The sequence below is a fragment of the Trichechus manatus genome, unplaced genomic scaffold (genome assembly GCF_000243295.1).
Source record: "Trichechus manatus latirostris isolate Lorelei unplaced genomic scaffold, TriManLat1.0 scaffold00028, whole genome shotgun sequence".
NCBI classification, from domain to species: Eukaryota; Metazoa; Chordata; class Mammalia; order Sirenia; family Trichechidae; genus Trichechus; species Trichechus manatus.
This window is the reverse complement of record NW_004443964.1, coordinates 7,316,880-7,335,298: the sequence shown is the minus strand read 5'-3', so window position 1 is coordinate 7,335,298 and position 18,419 is coordinate 7,316,880. Positions and strand designations below refer to the sequence as shown.

The window sequence follows — 18,419 nt, the reverse complement described above, 5'->3', positions numbered from 1 at the left end:
GTAGGGGGTCTCGTGTCCCCTCACCCCACGCCAGCAGGGCCTCTTCCTGGGACAGACCCCAGGTGGCAGCTCTGCAGCTGGCTCACAAGGGCGCTGTGGCCTCTGCTGCTCAGTCCCCAGGCCTGCCTGGTCCCCTGAGCCATGGGAGGGGCAGGAAGGGAAGGGAAGACAGCAGCCCTGACAACCCATCCATCTCCCTGAGCCCAGAGCAAACAGGGCCGAGCCCAGGTGAGGCTGGCGTGGCAGCCCCGGCCCTGGAGGCCAGGCTCCCCTCCCCTTAGCCTCCCCTCCCCTTAGCCTCCCCTCCCCCGGGAGGCTGGGCACTGCAAGCACAGGACGCTGCCCGGGCCCCCAAAGCTCTCGGTGGGTGCTGGGGCCACAGAGCCACTGGGGGCCGTGCAGGGGGCTGGGAGCCAGGCCCCTCCTCTCCCAGTTGAGGTCTTCTCTGGGTGGCCCCAGCCCAGCGTCCAGTCCTCTGCTTCCCCACCCAGAAAACTGGCAAGTGCCTGTCCTAGGCCTTCGACAAGAGCCGTGTCTGCCCCTCCCCTCTAGGCACAGAGACAGATGGTGGAGAGGGGGATTTTATTGTGTAAAGAGGCCGATTGTACACAGCAAAGATTGTACTGATACAGGTCGGGTGGGAGACCCGGAGACCAGAGCCGGGGCCGGCTGAGAAGGATGGGGGTGGCCTCCTGAGCCCCCTTCCTCCCAGTCAGCCAGGCAGTGGGACAGGGCAGGAGGACTGGCTGGCTGCACCCCACCTTGACCCCTCACCCCCGTGACTGAGTAAGAGGAAATCAGGCTACATCCACTGGCCCCGGAGAATATAGCAGGAGGCCCTCAGTACCCTCCTCCAAACCCCTAAGATCCATGGGGTCCCCGGGTCTGGCTTTGACAGCCTCCTGGCAGCCTGGAACATTCCTTTCTCCCACAGCCTGGCAGTGAGCCAGGCCCGGAACAGCGTCAGGTTAGGAGGCTCGGGGGGTCCCCTTACCCCACTAAGGTGCCTCAAGGGACAGCCCGCAGCCCCTTCTTGGGCAACCCCACCAGGGCACAGTGACCCTGTGGCCTCTGGGACAGGCAGCACAGGAGCCGGGTGGCACTGAGGGGTCTGGAGAAGGAGCCGGAGTGGGGTGGTCCCTGCAGTTCTGGAGACACGGGCTCCTGGGAGACCAGCCTGGAGGATCAGGGCCAGTCTCCACCTTCCCCAGCCACGGAGGCCACCCCTGGGGCCTTCCACCCCAGACTCGGCCCCTCGGCCTGCCCCCAGCCCTGATCGTGGTCATTTAAAGCTAAGAACAGTGAGGGAGGGGAAGCGTGGGGGGACAGCGCCCTGACCCCCCCATCTTCACACCCGCTGGATCTCAAACAGCTTCACGTTGGTGTCATACCAGACAGGCGGGTCCACGTTCCTGGGGAAGGAGGGGCTGTCACCAAGGGAGCTGGGCACTGGTACAGCCCAAACCCATTTCCATCCTCTGTGTCCCCCACCCTCAACCAGGCAAGACCACGAGTCCTTGTCTTGACATTAGCCCCCCCATGGATGGGGGACACAGAGCCAAGGTCCCTGTGGGGCAGGCCCCTCAGGTAGACCCCAGACCCCCCCCAGTGGTGACTGCCCCGCCCCCCATGGCCAACCTCAGATAGATGACGCCCCACATGTAGGTGCGGAACCACATGGCAGTGCCTGAGTTGGCCTGGTACTTGCGGATGAGGATGGGGTGGGGCACGGGCAGCAGCCCCACCAGGGTACCATGTTGCAGGAACCGCAGGATCTCTGACTCATCCGTCAGGCCTCTGCAGGGAGGGGACAGGCGTGCAGGTGGGGCGGGGTCCAATCTGCTCCAGCCTCGCAGGGGAGGTCTAAAGGAACATGGGGCTCACCCTGGACCCGGAGGCCCCGCTCGCCATCACACCCTCCCAAGCCTGGCCAGCCGCCTGGCCCCACCTCCACCCCAGCCTCACTTGTCGATGCAGATCTTCTCCACCTGGGGCACCAGCACCTGGAGCAGCCTCATGATGGTCTGCAGGGGCAGCTTGGACTTCCAGGAGAGCACCTGGGGGAGGGACAGGGTTCCTGGGCTGGGAAAGGAGCCCCCGGAGCTATAGGACAGTCCTGACTCCTGGCCCGGGACCACAGCCCCCTGGCAGAAAGCATCCTACTCACGGCTGCATGGGCCTGGCCCAGGGTGCTGCCAGGAGCAGTGATTGTTAATAACGATAAGAGCCAGGCCAAAGGCGTGCCACGCGCCTTACACATGGGCATGGTTGGTAGGGACTTTTACCATTTCCATTCATTGCAATTAGTGGTGATCTCCGGAAACGGGAGTGGGGAAGTGATCTGGGGGAGGATGTCAGGACGGGTGAGCTATTAACAAATTGCTCCGTGTGCAACTAGAGCTTAACCCTGCTGGGGAGCCCTAGGAAACCATCTGGGCGGTGAAGCAGAGAGAGGCCAAGGTCACCCGGCCGGAAGGACTGACCACAGAGCCCCACTCCCACGCCAGGTACTGTGAATTGGACACACCCCCACGCGAGTCTTTACTGAGCGCCCGAGCCAGCCCCTCCAAGGGCCAGGGTCCCCAGAGGCAGCCCCCACCTCGATGTCATCAGCCCAACCCCAACCCCAGCTGCGCCAGCACGGGCCCCTCACCCACTCCGATGTTGGGCCCCACTGGCCGCTGGCAGACGCACTGGACGGTCGTCGTTGCTCCCGCCACACCTGGCCAGTCTCCTGGACCGGGGAAGGAAACGGGACATGAGAGGTGGAGGGCGGGGTGCAGAGTGGCGGGGGGCAGGAAGGCATTCCTCTTTCAGTCCCTCCCACATCCGGAACCCTCAGGGGGCAATGAGGATTCTCCACTGGACCATGGAGTGGGAGGGCGAGCCAGGGACTCACTCCCAACAGAGGCACAGGCCCAGCCCAGCACCCTTTGCCCTGGACTCCAGGCCTGGCGGGGCCAGCACAGCCCGTGACAGGTTTAGGGCCAGGTGCTGACAGGGCAGGCCGGGTAAAGGGTAGTTGCAGATAAGGCTGATGGATGAGGAGTCTGAAGGCCAAGGGCTTGAGCCCAGGAAACAAGGGAGGGGGCTGTGAAAGTTCCCCACCCCCAGCAAGAGTGGCAACTCTGGGACCCTGGGTGCTGGGTGCTGGCCCCTTCGGCCCAGGGAGGAAGGGGACACCCAGCTCACCCCGCTCCAGGACTCTCCATTGCCCACCCCTGAGGCAGGGCCACGGTCCGCTGAGCCTTGCTGGGGCTCCGGCTCCAGGGACCGCAATGTGCCATCCTCTGACACCTGGGACTTCTCCGTCAGCTTGTCAATGCCTGGGGGGCAGAGGTGGAAGTGAGGTGGCCTCCCCAGAGCCCCCCTAAGGAGCCTTCCTCCACTGGCCTTGCCCTCTCCAATGCTCACCCCTTCTACCAGCCACCGAGGAGGCACTGTGCCCAATACCCCCCACACTCCCACCTCTGCCCACCCCTCCCAGAGCCCACAGACAGCCCCAAGCTCCAATCTCCCCAACCAAGCTACCCCTCCTGGGCCCCCTCATATCTGGGTCCCCCAATACTTCACCCCCACCCATTCCACATCCCCATCCCTTCAGCATCCCAACCCAGGCCATTCCCTCTGCAGAGATGCGGTTTACGCCCTGAGACCATGTGGCACCCACGCTCCCCTCCCTCCCGCCAGCACCAGACCTGGGGTGGCCACCAGGCTGGTCTTGAGGGTGCCCGGCTCAGCGGGGGCGGCAGGGCGGGAGCCCTCCATGGAGGCGCCCTCCTGCGAGCCAGTGCGAGACAAGGGCTCGGGCACCCGCCGGCGCCGCTGCAGGGCCTTGTGGATGGTGGGCGGGTCAGTGGGCAGATTGGCCAGCTGGTGGAAGACGCTGCGCTTTCGGATGATGGCGTAGACCAGGTTGGAGTTGCCTGTGGGGAGACAGCACACCTCGACTCAGGGAGGCCTCCTTGTCCCCCCACAACATCTGGGCAGGCTGTGCAAGGGGGGGTCTGGAGGACAGGAGGGCGTCTACCTGGGGGTAGGAGGGGGTACGGGAGCCTAAGGGAGAGGGAGCCGGGGCAGGGCTGGTGCCTGGCTGTGTGCCCAGCTCTGGCCATGCCAGGCTGCCACGTTGTCAGGAAAGCCTCTGGCCTGAGCTCCCCCAATGCCTCTCTCCTGGTACCTCCTGGACCACCTCACAACTCAGCACTAAAGAAGCGGCATTGTTAACCGCCATCAAGTTGGCCCCCAACTCATGGTGACCTCATGCAAAAACAGAATAAAAGGTTGCCTGGTCCTGCACCACCCCATGATAGGTTACAGATCTGACCCCGGTGCTCCACAGGGTTTTCATTGGCTGATTTTCAGAAGTAGATCACCAGGCCTTTCTTCCTAGTCTGTCTTAGTCTAGAAGCTCTGTTCAGCATCATAGCAACACTCAAGCCTCCACTGACAGATAGGCAGGGGCTGCGTATAAGGGGCATGGCCAGGAATTGAACCCAGGTCTCCTGCATGGAAAGCAAGAATTCTACCATTGAATGTGTCACACTAAACGGGTAACACCTGGCAACTTGGGGTGGGCCCCAGCCTGACAGCGTCCACACCAAGCCAGGTAAGAAGTAGTCTGACTTTCCCTGAGCCAGGTCTCCAAGGAGGGGACCAAGAGGACGAGGTTGTGGGGAGCCTGCGTTCCTTCATGCCCTACCTTTGTTCCCCACTGTCTCCCCGTCACCTAGCACTGGCTCAATAACTGTATGTTGAACGGATGGGGGCAGGTCAGAGGGCCAGCAGGCCGGCACCTCCCCGGAGGCCAGTTCTGGGGCTGTGCCCTCCTTGGACGGGAAGGTGCCCTCAGCCATTATCTGCTCTGATGCCCGCCTGCAGGCTAGGCCCGGTAACCTCCCGGCGCTGGTCCCCAAGGGGGCTTGGGCAGGTGCCTCACCATCGAACTGGTACTGGATGATGTTGTTGAAGGCCTCTAGGAGGAAGAAGGCCAGGTGGTGGTTCTGGGCCGCGGAGAAGAGGAACCAGGTGGTGGAGAAGGCCTCCAGCAGATGCAGCAGCTTGTTGGCAGCCACCATGGACAGGCTCTTGAGGTAGGGGGACACTGCAGGGGAGGGGTCGGCTCACTCCCGGAGCCCCAGACCGGCCACCCCTGCACGTCCTGGACCTGATACTTCTCCTCCCAATTTCCCCGTCTCCCGCCTACAAAGATCCTGCAGAACCAGGAAGACCAAGCCCCTATAAGCCCTGGCCAGGCCTTCTGCAGAGCCCCCAGGGGCCGTCTGGACTCCATCCTCACCTGTGTGGACAGTGTACTGTTTACAGAGCTGCTCACATGTCCCATCTCCCCCCGTCCTCCCCACCCCCGAGAGGGAGGCAGGACGCAGACAAGATTATCCCCATTTCACAGATGAGGAAACTGAGGCTCAGAGAAGTTTGCAACCTTTCCCCAAGTTCCCCAGTTATAAAATGATCGGGCAGGGATACAGACTCAGGACTTTTAAGTCCTTCTAGTCTGTCCAGTTGCTGTATCATTTAAAAAGCAAAACAACAAAACAACAAACGAGTTGCCATTAAGTCTGCTCCAGCTCATGGTTACCCCACGTGTATCAGAGTAGAACTATGCTCCACAGGGTTTTCAATGGCTGGTTTTTTAAAAGTAGATTGCCAGGCCTTTCTTCCAAGTCACCACCCAAGGACTCTGCTATATCATTGTTGTGTTGTTGCGTGTGCTATTGAGTAGACTGTGACACATAGTGACCCAACGTGACAGAGTAGAACTGCCCAATAGGGTTTCCTAGGCTATAATCTTTATGGGAGCAGATTGCCAGGTCTTTTCTCCTGTGGAGTGGCTAGTAGGTTTGAACTGCTGACCTTTCAGTTAGCAGGCAAGCGCTTCACCACTGCGCCACCAGGGCTCCTTGCCATATCATTTTGTTATCCATTGCCGTCAAGTCGATTCTGACTCATAGCAACCCTACAGGCCAGAGTAGAACTGCCCCATAGGGTTTCCAAGGCTGTCACCTTTACGGAAGCAGACTGCCACATCTTTCTTCTGTGGAGCAGCTAGTGGGTTCGAACCACTGACTTTTCCGTTAGCAGCAGAGCACTTAACCACTGAGCCAGGAGAGCTCCTTGCTATATCATTAGGCATGCATCAATCACTCTCTGTTTGCACAGCCCTATGAGTGGCGAATAGGAGATGAGCCACTGAGCACAGCTTGAAGTCAAGTATCTGTCTGAGCATTTCCTTGACTCGCGTCTTTCTCCCTCACTAGGCTAGGGACCCCACAGGGGCAGGACAGTGTCTGTCTTGCTCAGACGCGCATTCTCAGAGCAGGCATGCTCAGTTAGGATTCATGGGATGGAGCTGGTGAGTGAAGGAGTGACGGGGGCATGGTCCTGGCCCCAGAGCTCACTGTCCAGCTAGAGACTTCCATGCCCCCACACCTCCCCTCCCAGAGTCCAAATCAGACGACTGGGGAGCCAGCCGCCCCCACCCCAAGACATGCCCTCTAAAGGTGTCCATGCTGATGTCATCCCAATGGCTTCGGCCGCCCTACCCCAGCCCAGTAAGCCCTACTGCCTCCTCTCCTGGCAGGTATATGCAGGCCTTGCCAGGTGAGCAACATCAAGGCAGAGAGGAGGTGAACTTGACGTCCCCATGCCCGTGCCTCCAACCATCTAAACCTGTGTGTCCAATATGGTAGCCACAAGCCACGTAGGCATAAGGCATTGAAGCTCAGCTAGTCCTGGCTGAGATGGGCTGTCAGTGGAAGAAAACACACACGGGGTTTCGAAGATTTGGTGCCAAGAAAGAATATAAAACATCTCATTAATACATTTTAGGAAACCCTGGTGGCATAGTGGTTAAGTGTTATGGCTGCTAACCAAAAGGTCAGCCAGTTCGAATCCACTAGGATTCCTTGGGAACTCTAGTGGGCAGTTCTACTCTGTCCTACACATCTTATACTGGTTACGTGTTGAAATGATAATATTTACATAACCAAAAAAAAACAACATTGCTGTTGAGTCCATTCAGTAGAACTGCTCCATAGGGTTTTCTTGGCTGTAATTTTTACAGAAGCAGATCGCTAGGCCTTTCTTCCACAGCACCACTGGGTGGGTTTGAACTGCCAATCTTTAGGTTAATAGTCAAGTGCAAACCATTTGTGCCACCCAAGGACATTCTGGATACAGAAGACTAAATAAAATATATTATTAAAATTTTTATCATCTGTTCCATGTTTTGAATGTGGCTCTGGAAAATTTCATAGTAAGAGTGTGGCTTGAGTTATGTTCCTACTGGACAGAGCGGGTTTGAATGGGGGAGCTGTGGCCTGGCGCCCCCTGGTGGTGAGCTCAGCCTACCGTTGACCACAATGGTGAGCAGGCAGTCAAAGAGGGGCTGCAGCCGCTGGTGTCCACTGGTGATGATCTTGTGGAAGACCTGTGTGAGGAGTTAGGGGGTGGCTATGGGTCCCCACTGCCTGCAGACAGCCGAGAGGGCATCACCCCCACTCCTCCGGGCTCTGGCCACAGACGTCCCTCACCACAATGAGCAGGTCAGCGTGGGTCCCCGTGAAAACGGGGATGTCCATGGGCACACGCACTGAGTAGGGCTTGTTGAGCCGCACCCCGAAGTTCCGCTCCCCGCTCAGCAGCAGCAGGATAAAGACGCCGATGTGCATCAGGCCCACCCGAGCTGGGGCATGTGACACACGAGGGGTCACCATGCGGGGTCACCATGCGGGGTGGGGAGGGGAGGGAGACTGAGGCAGGGGTCCATCTTAGAGGGGACGGAGCACCAGGCCGGAACCCCTGGGAGGCAGCACAGACTAGCCAGACCCCTGCCCTCTGTGAGGGGAGCCCCGGGACCCCCCACTTGCCCCATCTCACACTGATCGGCTCGGGCATCGTTGAGGAAGAAGAGGATGGGGACCAGGATGTCCAAAACGTCGCTGCTCTTCAGCACGAAGAAGAGGAACTTCTGGTGGCAGGCAGGTGGGCTGGTCAGAGGGACGGGCAGCTCTGCTCCGCCCTCTACCCCTTGGGGTCTCCCCATGCCTGGGCCCTGCAGGGGTAGCTGCTTCCGCCCCTGCGCAGACCCCAGAGGCCAGCCCACCTTGTTGAAGTCACAGAGTTTCCAGAAGAGAACCAGTAGCTCCTGGTGGAACTGGATCTTCTTGGTGGAGTTGGGCAGGTAGGTCTGGAGCAGGGGGTTGGACAGCAGCCGGGCCATGCCCTTAAGGATGAACTGGAAGTCCTGGGGGAGGGACAGAACAAGGGGGTCTTCCAGCCTGGCTCCTCATGGCTCTGGCTCCCAGTCCAGGGCCCCTCAGGCCCCCCTGCCCCAGGTTGCCCACCCACTGAGTAAGGCTGCTCCTAGTGCCTGCCCCCAACACACACACACACACACACACACACACACACACACACACACTGAGCCGGGCCCCTGCCCACTCAGACCCCTTGTTGGCAGGTGTCATTCTCCCGCCCCCTCTCCCAAGTACCCCTGCCCATCACCCTGTGGCATGAGGAGCACTGTACTATTAACAAAGAGCTGCTGTTTATGGAGCACCTACTGCGTGCTGGGCCCCACAGTCTATGCTCATTTATCCTCACGACAAGGCGAGGAGGCAGTCACTGTTGTCACTCTCCCCATTTCACGGCTGCAGAAGCTGGAGCTCTGGAAGCTTCAGAACCCCTCCCCCAAGTCCCCATGCCTGGAAGTGTCTGAACGGGACCAGAACTTGGGCCCGCTGGACTTCCACCTCCACTGTCATTTCCTCTCCACCTCTGCAACTTGATCTCAGAGGAACCGCCTCTGGGAAGCCTTTCCAGCTACTCCTGCCCAGCTGAGGACATCAGGATTTTTCTGCATCTCGAAACCCCCACAGCCCTGCCATCACTATTTCACCTGGGGTAGCCCAAGGCCATGGAGAACTCTGGTTCCTTCACTAGGATCAGGGCCCGTGATTCCTTCACCCCCCCTCCCCAGATCCACCTGAGCAAGACCAGGGCTGGACTCACCTCCTCGCGGTGGATGCGGGACAGGTAGTTCACAAACAGGTTCTCGGGTCCTGGTGGCTGCCAGGGTAGAGGCCTGTGGTGAGCGCGTGTCCTCACCCCTCCCTCCAGGCCCCTGTCCGAGGCCCATGCGGCAGCAGGCAAGACCCTCCGACCTCAGATACCCCCTGCATGCCACAAGGTGCCTGCTGCTAGAAGGGGTGCACCCCCCCCCACCAGGTAGGGCCACCGCCTGCGTCCTTACATCAGCATCATCCATGGCAGTGCCTGTGGTGGTGCCGTCCACGGTGGGGCTGGCACTGGTGGCGCTGTCGTGGTCCAAGGTGACGATGAGCACCTGGGCAGCCTCCTCCACCAGGGGCTCCCGGTAGTCGGAGAAGAGCAGGTGGTTGTAGGGGATCCCGTAGCCCACAGGGTCATAGGCACACACGGTGTTCAGAAGGGAGGTGAAGAGGGGCAGAGCGTGTCTGTGGCGAGAGAGGAGGACGGGGCTGCTGTGGTGCCACTGGGGCCACCCTCTGTTCACCTTGGCCACATGGGAGGCCAGCTGAGCTGCCTCATTATTCAACAAGAGTCCAGGGCCAGGCCTGGGCTGGGAGCCAAGAAGTAGGACCATGAGCCGGCCCCATACTGAGTACAAAAGCCCCCTCCTCGTCCACGCCCATGCCTGGGCTCTGGCCAGGGCCCAGCTGGACGAAGGGCAGAAGGACTTCCTTCCTGAGAGCAGTGTGGCCACTCGTGAGGGTTCTTGGCAGAAACCGTGTCCATACCCCTTAGGTTCTCAAGGGACAGATGCTCTTTCTTGGGCTTAAGAGAAGCGGCTGGAGTCCCACAGGGGACGCAGAGCGCATGCTCAATGGTGTGCTCGTGGCGATCCCGCGTGTGTCAGAGTAGAGCTGTGCTCTGTAGGGTTTTCAGTGGCTGATTTTTCAGAAGTAGATTGCCAGGCCTTTCTTCCGAGGCGCCTCTGAGTGGACTCAAACCTCTAACCCTTTTGTTAGCAGCTGAGCACATTCACTGTCTGTGCCACCCAGGGATTCCCAGACGCAGAGCACACGCTCTATCACCCAGCTCCCAGGCCGCCACACAACCAGATTCAGAGATTCGTAGGATGTCAGGGTTCAAGCTCCTCATCTTACGGATGAGGAAACTGAGACCCAGAGAGGTTAGAGGAGTGGCAAAGGGGACATCCTACACGGTGGCAGTCTGTCCGATAAGGATGGAGAGAAAAAAATGTTGTCTAGCTCATGACTATGGCAGGTGGAAGGAATCCCCTGGGGTCCCTTCTCTCTGGGGGAGAAACAAAAACGGTGGGCAGGAAGCCAGTAAAACCTGAAGGATGAGGCATGTAGTGTAGGAATCAGGGGCTGGAAGGAAAGCGGCAAGCCACCACCCTCAGGGACACTGACTCCCGTGCAGCCAGCACGGTCCTGGGCACAGCTGCAGCGTGTGTACCAGCTCCACAGACTCAATCCGGCCATGTGGCTCATGTGCACCTCTGTGTAATTGTATGTGCCCCCTTAGGCCAAGAGTGCCCCCTGTGGGCTGGGTTTCCCCATCCTCAGGGTTATTCACTACACCTGCTCCCCATCCAGCATCTAAGCTCTCCTGTGATTACGCACACTTGAAATGTGGCTCGTCCGAAGTGAGTTTGTGCTATAAGTACCAACTACATGTCAGGTTTTGAGTACTCAGTATGAAAAAGAGAGTGTAAACTATTTCAATAATTTTGTATACTAACTATATGTTAAATGCTATTTTGGATATATTGGGTTAAATGAAGTAGATTACAATAATTTTACCTGTTTCTTTTACTTTTCAATGTTGCTACTAGACATTTTAATTGCACGTTATATTCTTACTGGACAGCACTGATCTAGACAGGGGACTCAGGCATAGAACACCCAATTCTCTCCTGTCCCCAGGTCTCCAAAAGCCGGTGGACAGCGCTGGTAGACAGTGCTCGCAGGTGAGGCTGGTGAGTTATAGCTCATCACCACCAGGGGGCAGCACCTCCACTCACATCAGACTCACAAGGCTGGTGAGGGGTCTCCGCTCTGGGCTGCCTTCAACAAGAAGGAAGAGGAAGGGAAAGAAAAGCCAGGAACTCCTCACCTGTTCTCCGTGGAACAAAAGAACTGCACCCACGGGTTTGTGCTGCCACTGTCCGGAGCTGGGGGCAGGTACATGGCCTCAGAGAAGCAGGTGAGCAGTAGCTTCAGCAGCTCCGTCCTTGGCGGGGAGGAGGAACGGGAGAGGGGTTCAGTACCTGTGGGTCCCAGCTCCCCTCTAGAGGACGCTGCCCACCCTGGCTTGCACCCCAGCCCAGGTGCATGGAAAGAAACGATCCCTGTGAGGCTGAGGCAGGGTGGCGAGGTGGGAGGGTCTGCATGCAGCTGCGTGGGGCCCTGGCCTGTGCAGGCTCACCGGTTCATGTCGTGGGTATAGCTGGGCTGCGGGGAGTGTGCAAAGCCCACACCAGCCTCCCAGATGTATTCACAGCTGTCCAGGGAGTGGATGTCTTCCGCCGAGTCCTGTGACAGGGATAGGGTTACATCAGGCTAGGGCTCAGAAGGAATAACAGCTTGCGACAGAACCCCACCAACCCAGGCCTCCCACCATCCCTAGGGGCAGAGACCTTCACAGTCTCCTAAAGACAGACCCTCAAATGCCCAGGGTCCTAATTTACAAGGAAAGAAATGGATGTTTTTAGACCTCTTGAAAGCCCATTCTGCCTCCATCCTACGCTGGTTCTTTTACTTGCTCATTGCAGCTTGAGACGAGGAGATAACGAGGGGTGGAGACGGGACTGGGTGCCCCTGGTGGTGTGTGGGGGTGGGAAGCAGAGAACACCCAAGATCAAGTCCATGGAGACCTCGGGAAGGGTGAGGACCAGGCCTCCTGTGTCCAAGTTCCACCCCACCCCCCACCCACCTCGGCAGGCGGAGACAATGCGTGCCTGTGCCCAGCTGCCACATGCCGGGGCAGGGCCGGGCACAGCTGGCTCCTCTCCAGCTGTGCAGCCACCACCCCCTTCCCCGGGGCCATGGGTGCCAGGCAGCCCAGCTCTCCCTGAGCAGCTCCTCCCCCTCAGCATCCCACCCAAGGAGATTCACTCTTAACGCTTCCCAACCCAGGAGCAGAGCCGGGAGGCCCCAGTGGGGTGATTCTCACCACAGTGCTCCTTCGATGGCTCTGGACCGTGAAGTCTGGGCAGAACAGCAGGTCAGCGATGGCCAGCAGCAGGGACTCGGCCAGGGGCCGGGCATTCTCGTCGTCCTCCTCTCCCTGCTGTGGGACACGGCACCCACGGGCCCCCTCTCAGTGGGAGCTGGCCAAGGAGAGGTGGCCCCAGGGCATGGAGGGGACATAATGGGGACTGGGCCCAGGCAGGCACCCATGGACAGAGGGATGAAGGAAGAGGAAGTGGATTCCCATTCACCTCCAAACCTCCCGGTGAGGCCCAAGAGGGCAGGGCAGGGAGGGTGCCTGGGGCCTCAGGGACAGTGAGGACACCTCCCTGCTGACTGGGGGAGGCACTTGGCTGGGGGAGGGGGCCAGGCTGTGTCCCCTACCTCAGGAGCCTCAGCCCTGCTGGGAAGTCACTGGGCCCCACCCCTGGGCCAGTTGCCTGGAGATAAGCCCAGGCTGGGGTGGGGAGAGGACTGCGTGGCCTGGCTTCACCCTCAGAGTCCCCAGCCGCCCTGCTCCCTGTCCAGCCACCCCCTGCCCCTGACTTCCCTCCATGTCTCCACATCTTCCCAGCTGTATGTGGGCAGAGACCTCCGTGGGAAAAACACTGAGGGCCCAAGGGGGCCGCCTTGACCCCCAGCCCTCAGCGGCCCTCCCACCCTCCCCTGCCCTGTCAGAGGCCCCTTCTGAGGAAGAGATCCCTGAAAGCATGTGCTCCCTGTCCCACCACTCCACCCCCTAGGCCCAGCAGGCCCACTGACCCCTCCTCGCCCAGCCCCGGGCACGGTGGACCAGAAGAAGCCCCTCCAGTCGGGGTCCTCGAAGATGTAGGGCAGCACACGGGTGAGGAGGCGGCTGCAGTTCAGGACAATCTGCTTCTCCTTCTCGGAGTGGCAGCCGCCCTCGGCTCCCTGCACCAGCTTCTCCACGGCCTGCGGGGCGGGCAGGGGGCAGAGGGCACCAGGAGGGTCAGGGTGGGCACCCAGGCCAGCTCTCCAGACAGGAGTGTGGGCACAAAGGGTTCACGGGGGAACAGGTCAGGAGCCCAGGCACGTGGGCACCAGAGCAGCCTAGGGCATCATCATGGAGCTGAAAGCCCAGCTCACCACGCAGTGGCTGAGACAGCTAAGCGACGTCACCCCTCTGAGCCTCAGTTTCCTCATCTGTAAAATGGCCACACTAGCAGTACCAGCCTCACCGGGCTGTCTGGGGAGCTGAACTTGGAAAAGTCTGACCCAGAGGAAGTCCTCGCACAAGGAGGCTGCTGCGATTACGTCCCTCACGGAGCTGGGTCGGGAGAACGGTGGGGCCTCGGACCGCCCGGGCCTTCGGGGTGTCCCGGGTACCTGCCCTCTGACCACAGGGCTGCGCCACCCTTGGCCTCCCTAGGAAGGGCGGTAAATGGCTCTGCTGGGAGAGGCGGGGGCCAGGCACCCCCACCTTGTAGCACAGTGTGGCCAGGTTGGAGGGTGACTCCTCCCGCACCGCCCGTATCTCCGCTGCCGGCACCAGCGCAAAGACGTCCTGCACCGAGGTGGCCGTGTCTGCCCAGAACTGGTCCCAAAAGGCATCATCGGTGGCTTCCACAGGCTGTGGGGAGACCCAGTGTCCTAGAGTTACACGACTCCTTGTCTCCAGGCCCACAGCGTGTCCAACCTACGGTCAGAAGAGACCACAAGACCGAGGCCGGAGCCCCCTACTCCATCCCATGTGGGGGCCATCCACAGCCACCATCGCTCCTGGCCAGCACAGCCAGGCTGGGGACAGTCAGTGTGGATAGCTGGGGCTCAGCTGAGCATCTATCCAGCAGGTAAAGCCCGACCCAGTCCCTGAGACTGTGTGACCTTGACTAAGTCACCGTCCTCCTCTGGCAGGGCACACTGTCCTCCCATGTAAACTGGGCACATCCCCAAGCCGTGCTGCCAGATCAATGCCCAGGGACCCAGACCAAGGGGACGCTCACTCCATTATCATTCACTGCCACACAAACACACAGCCCCAGACTCCACCCTCTCTTGGCACACCCAACAGATGCCAAACGCTGTGGATTCAGCCTCCAAGGCTCTCCGACCTGCACCTTCCCCTCTTGGTGTCCACTGCCAGCATTGCAGTGCAGACATCGCCACTCCTGCCAGGGCCCCGCCTCCAACTTTCCCTCCTTGATCCACCCTCTACACTGCCCTCCACCGATGTACCAAAGCACGGTGCCAAACACATTGCTCCCTCACTCAAAGACCTTCAGTGGCTCCCCACTGCCTGCTGGACCAAGTCCAAACCTCTGCCCCACAGCTGGCCAAAGCCTTAAACATACAGGTATACACAAACACATGCACACACACACAGACATGCGGATACATGTACACACATACACACTCATGCACACACACACACACACACACACACACACACCCCTGTATTTCCTAGCCCTCGACAAGACCCTGCTCTCTCCCGCTCTTTACCTTTACTCAGGCCATCCCCTCTTCCCAGCATGCCCTCCCCTTCCAACGCCACCTTCTAAAATCCCACCAGTCCTACTGAGACAAAATGCCTGAGAAAGCTCATGCCCCTCGACTCATAAATTCCAGTTCTAGAAATCTCTCCTAAGGAAATGCTCAGAGATGTGCATGTGTGAGGATGTTTACTGGAGTGTTAAGTCAATAACAGTGGAAAGTTGGAATCAAGCTAAATAGCTAACAATGAGGGGGATGTTTAAAAAGTTCAGGTACATCCATACAATGGAATATCACGCAGCCATTAAAATCATGCTTTCAAAGGATAACAATGAATGGATAATGCTCATGGTACAATGCTATGCAAAAAAGAAAGGATAGAAACAACCTATAGGATGATCATAATTCTGTGTTAAATTATATATGAATAAAAGACTAAAAGCAAACAAACCAGAATGTTAACAGCAATTAGCTCTCTACCTGGTTTTTAGTTTTTCTTTATATTTTTATGCAAGAGCACATATTACCCTTTTTTCCTTTCTCATCTGTTGAGAGACCAGCATGTTCAAGGCTCCTCCACTCCCTCAGGCAGTCCTGCCCCTTTAAGGCTCCCTCCACATGTCATCTCCTGCAGGAAGCCTTCTGTCATGGATTGAATTGTGTCCCCAAAAATATCTGTCAGCTTGGCTGGGTTATGATTCCCAGTGTTGTATGATTGTGTTATCTGATGTGATTTCCTTATGTGTTGTAAACTCGATCACTATGATGAGATTATATGTGATCTCCTTATGTGTTATAAATTCTATCACTCTCATGAGGTTATGCTGATGAGGTTGACAAGATTAGATAGTGTCCTAATGCAATCTTTTTTGAGATATAAAAGAGAGAAGCGAGCAGAGACATATGGGAACCTCATACCACCAAGAAAGCAGCGTTGGGAGCAGAGCGCGTCCTTTGGACCTGAGGTTCCTGCGCAGAGAAGCTCCCAGACCAAAGGAAGACTGATGACACGGACCTTCCTCCAGAGCCAACTGAGAAAGCGTTCCCCTGGAGCTGACGCCCTGAATTTGGACTGGTAGCCTACTGGACTGTGAGAGAATAAATTTCTCTTTGTTAAAACCATCCACGTGTGTTATCTCTGTTAGAGCAGCCCTGGATGACTAAAACGCCTTCCCAGATTGCTTCAATCTACACAGCCTTTTCTGTTTCCTAAAATCCTAGGGCTGAGAAAGCCTGAGGTCCTGCTACCACCACAAGTCTGCACTAAATATACATCACTCTTACCATCAGGAAAAAATATATGCCTTGTTGAAAAATAATCCCGTTCTCTTGAAACCACTTCCAAGAAGCCGCTTCCCAGATCTCCAGGCTGATGAGTTTGCACCCACCCTGGAACCCCCCGCCCCCACCCTCTCCTCTGGCACACACCACTGTCCCTGAGCCTGTGGGTCTCTGTGCACTTGCTCACGGCTCCATCAGTCCATGAGCTGGTCTTCCCTGACCTTGCACTTAAGGCATATGGCAGACGCCCAGCCAATATTTGTGCAGCTGAAATCAGTCCTGGAGACCCCTTCAGCCTGTTCACTGGGCAGGGCCAGGCACCAGTGGGCTGTCCAAAGGCAGAGCTGGGGTGGCCGGCCTCACCAAGGTCAAGCATACCCTCAACTACTCCCCAAGGCCCACGGGGTAACACGGGGCCAGGGCCCTCGGGACAGGCTGGCACAAGGGACTGCTCAGTCCCAGAACTGGTAAAGCCAGCTAGCTGGGGGAGAGGAACAAGGGCCCAAGGAGGGGCCCTGGGGCTGGGGTTTGCTGGCCCTCATGCCCTCAGCCAGGATAGCCCTCTGACACTCACTGGGGTCCAGAGCCAGGACAGCCCAGTCCAGCTTGTCCTGGGGCTGAGGAAGGACCTTCCAGAAAACCCTTGGAGCTCCCCAAAGGGCCTCTGGGAAGCGCCCCATCTCTGACATTTCCCCCACCTCCCTCAAAGGGGCAGGGAGTCATCTGGGCACCAAGTGACATGACCTCTGACCTAGCTGATCCTGCAAGCATCACCTGGGGACTGAATTCAAAACAAGGAGACAGATTCAGGAGGGAACTGAGAAGGCCCCGGGGCAGCCCACTCTGGAAGCAGGGGAAAGATCCCAGGGAGAAGACTGGCCTTGCACATCTTCCCCATCCCCAACTTGGGCCTCCTGTCCTGGTCCCACTGTGGCTCAGACACTTGGATTTGGTGACCACATCAACTAACTGACCACACCAGGCTAGCCTGATGTGACAGGCATTGGCCAGAGTCACGGGGGTCCCTTAGGCTTCTGGCGGGAGAGACACGGCTCAGCTCCTGCCTCAGTTTCCCCAGATGGGCTCCATCCAACACAAGGAAGCTTCTAAAATCTGAGCCAGTTTCTTTGAAGGGTATTTTTGCTGGAGGTGGGCCGGTCCACGCTGTCCATCCAGAGGACAGAGCTTATCCTGGTGGGAAACCAGATGTTGTTAACCCAGCTCAGGCCAGACCCCCTCAGGGACCCAGGAGACCAGCTGCACCTTTTGAGCCTCTCTGGGGATGAGGGGGGAGCAAGGCCAGCCATGCTCTAGTGACACATGTGACCTGACTGGGAGGAGTGTGTCATTGCTGCATTCACATGCACATACATGTGCACACGTGCAAACCGCTACCCACCAGGTCTCATCGGAGATTTCTGAGAATCTCCAAATAGGCGGAGTCTGGGAGAGAACCCCAAGGCCAAGAATGCCTCCCAGAGCCCCGCCTGCCCTGGGAAAGGTCAGGAAGCCCGCAGAAGCTATTGCCCTCTGGATCGGGGTCAGGCCTGGCCCAGGGCTGGACAAAGGGGCAGGAAGAAAACAGGATGTGAAGCAGGAAGGTGGGGAAGGCTGAGCAGCACAGGCCGTGCCTCCAGGCAAAGGTGTTGGGCCCACTTGTCTGCCACCCAGAGCAAAAGTCTGTTTCCCCAGCACTGCCTCTGAGACGCCCTGTGGCCAACAGGCCTTAACGTCCTGGGGGACACTGAGTGGCGAGGTCTGGGATGACCGTCTGGGATCTGGCCCTCACCCTCAAGCTGGCCAAGCCAAGTCACCACCCAGGGTCCCAGGCTTCGGCTACTAAGGGCCTCGCCAGGCAGCCCAGGCCCCCTTCCCACCAGGCCCAGGCTGGTCTCTGGTTCCTGCTCTGTTCCAAGCTGACCCACTGTCCTCAGTTGGGAGATGGAGCAGCCCTGTCTCAGCCAGCCCCATCATAGGCTGCAGCCAGGCAAAGACAGAAGGATGCCATGTTTTGGGGAGGGGGCCGGCACAGGTAGGAATCTAGCCCACCCAAGGTCCTCTGGGTCCCAGCTGGTCCTGCGGGCCTGGCAAAGGACCCCAGCTGCTCAGCCAACAGCCCATACAGCATTCCTCCAGCCAGGTGTTTCCTCCCCAGGTAGGTAAACATGGGTGTCTCCCTTCCTCCTGCAGCCCCCGCTCCCTGCCACACACTGACCTCGAAACCCCATCCCAAGAAAGCCAAGTGCCAGGACCAGCCTGGAGCCATGGTCCTGGGTGGGGAGAAGCAAGGTCTGGTTACTGTCAAAGGCCTCTCGGTGGGTGCTGGACTCACCAGAGGCCCTGGGCATTTGCCAGACACCTGACCTGTACAGGGTGGAGACCAGAAGGTGTGAGGACCAGAGGCCCAGCCTCCAGGGGTATGACTAGCTGGCTGTGGGGAGACGGCTTTCTCGATCCCGCAAGAGA

General features: G+C 58.6%; 1 protein-coding gene across 1 annotated transcript in view; it reads right to left on the bottom strand.

The window, feature by feature from the left end:
* Nucleotides 1-1,278: 1,278 nt before the first annotated feature.
* The window catches only part of HID1 (HID1 domain containing), an 18,266-nt gene continuing 1,125 nt past the window's right edge, over nucleotides 1,279-18,419 (bottom strand). The window contains exons 2-19 of the mRNA XM_004374160.2: nucleotides 13,663-13,812; nucleotides 12,984-13,154; nucleotides 12,205-12,321; nucleotides 11,458-11,564; nucleotides 11,146-11,262; nucleotides 9,275-9,497; nucleotides 9,034-9,090; nucleotides 8,126-8,266; nucleotides 7,900-7,990; nucleotides 7,554-7,705; nucleotides 7,372-7,450; nucleotides 4,940-5,104; nucleotides 3,699-3,926; nucleotides 3,220-3,326; nucleotides 2,654-2,734; nucleotides 1,966-2,057; nucleotides 1,639-1,797; nucleotides 1,279-1,412 (exon numbers count right to left, since the gene is read on the bottom strand). Coding sequence (XP_004374217.1) covers nucleotides 1,349-1,412; nucleotides 1,639-1,797; nucleotides 1,966-2,057; nucleotides 2,654-2,734; nucleotides 3,220-3,326; nucleotides 3,699-3,926; nucleotides 4,940-5,104; nucleotides 7,372-7,450; nucleotides 7,554-7,705; nucleotides 7,900-7,990; nucleotides 8,126-8,266; nucleotides 9,034-9,090; nucleotides 9,275-9,497; nucleotides 11,146-11,262; nucleotides 11,458-11,564; nucleotides 12,205-12,321; nucleotides 12,984-13,154; nucleotides 13,663-13,812 — 2,301 coding nt within the window. The 3' untranslated portion in view covers nucleotides 1,279-1,348. The remainder of the gene's footprint in view (nucleotides 1,413-1,638; nucleotides 1,798-1,965; nucleotides 2,058-2,653; nucleotides 2,735-3,219; nucleotides 3,327-3,698; nucleotides 3,927-4,939; nucleotides 5,105-7,371; nucleotides 7,451-7,553; nucleotides 7,706-7,899; nucleotides 7,991-8,125; nucleotides 8,267-9,033; nucleotides 9,091-9,274; nucleotides 9,498-11,145; nucleotides 11,263-11,457; nucleotides 11,565-12,204; nucleotides 12,322-12,983; nucleotides 13,155-13,662; nucleotides 13,813-18,419) is intronic.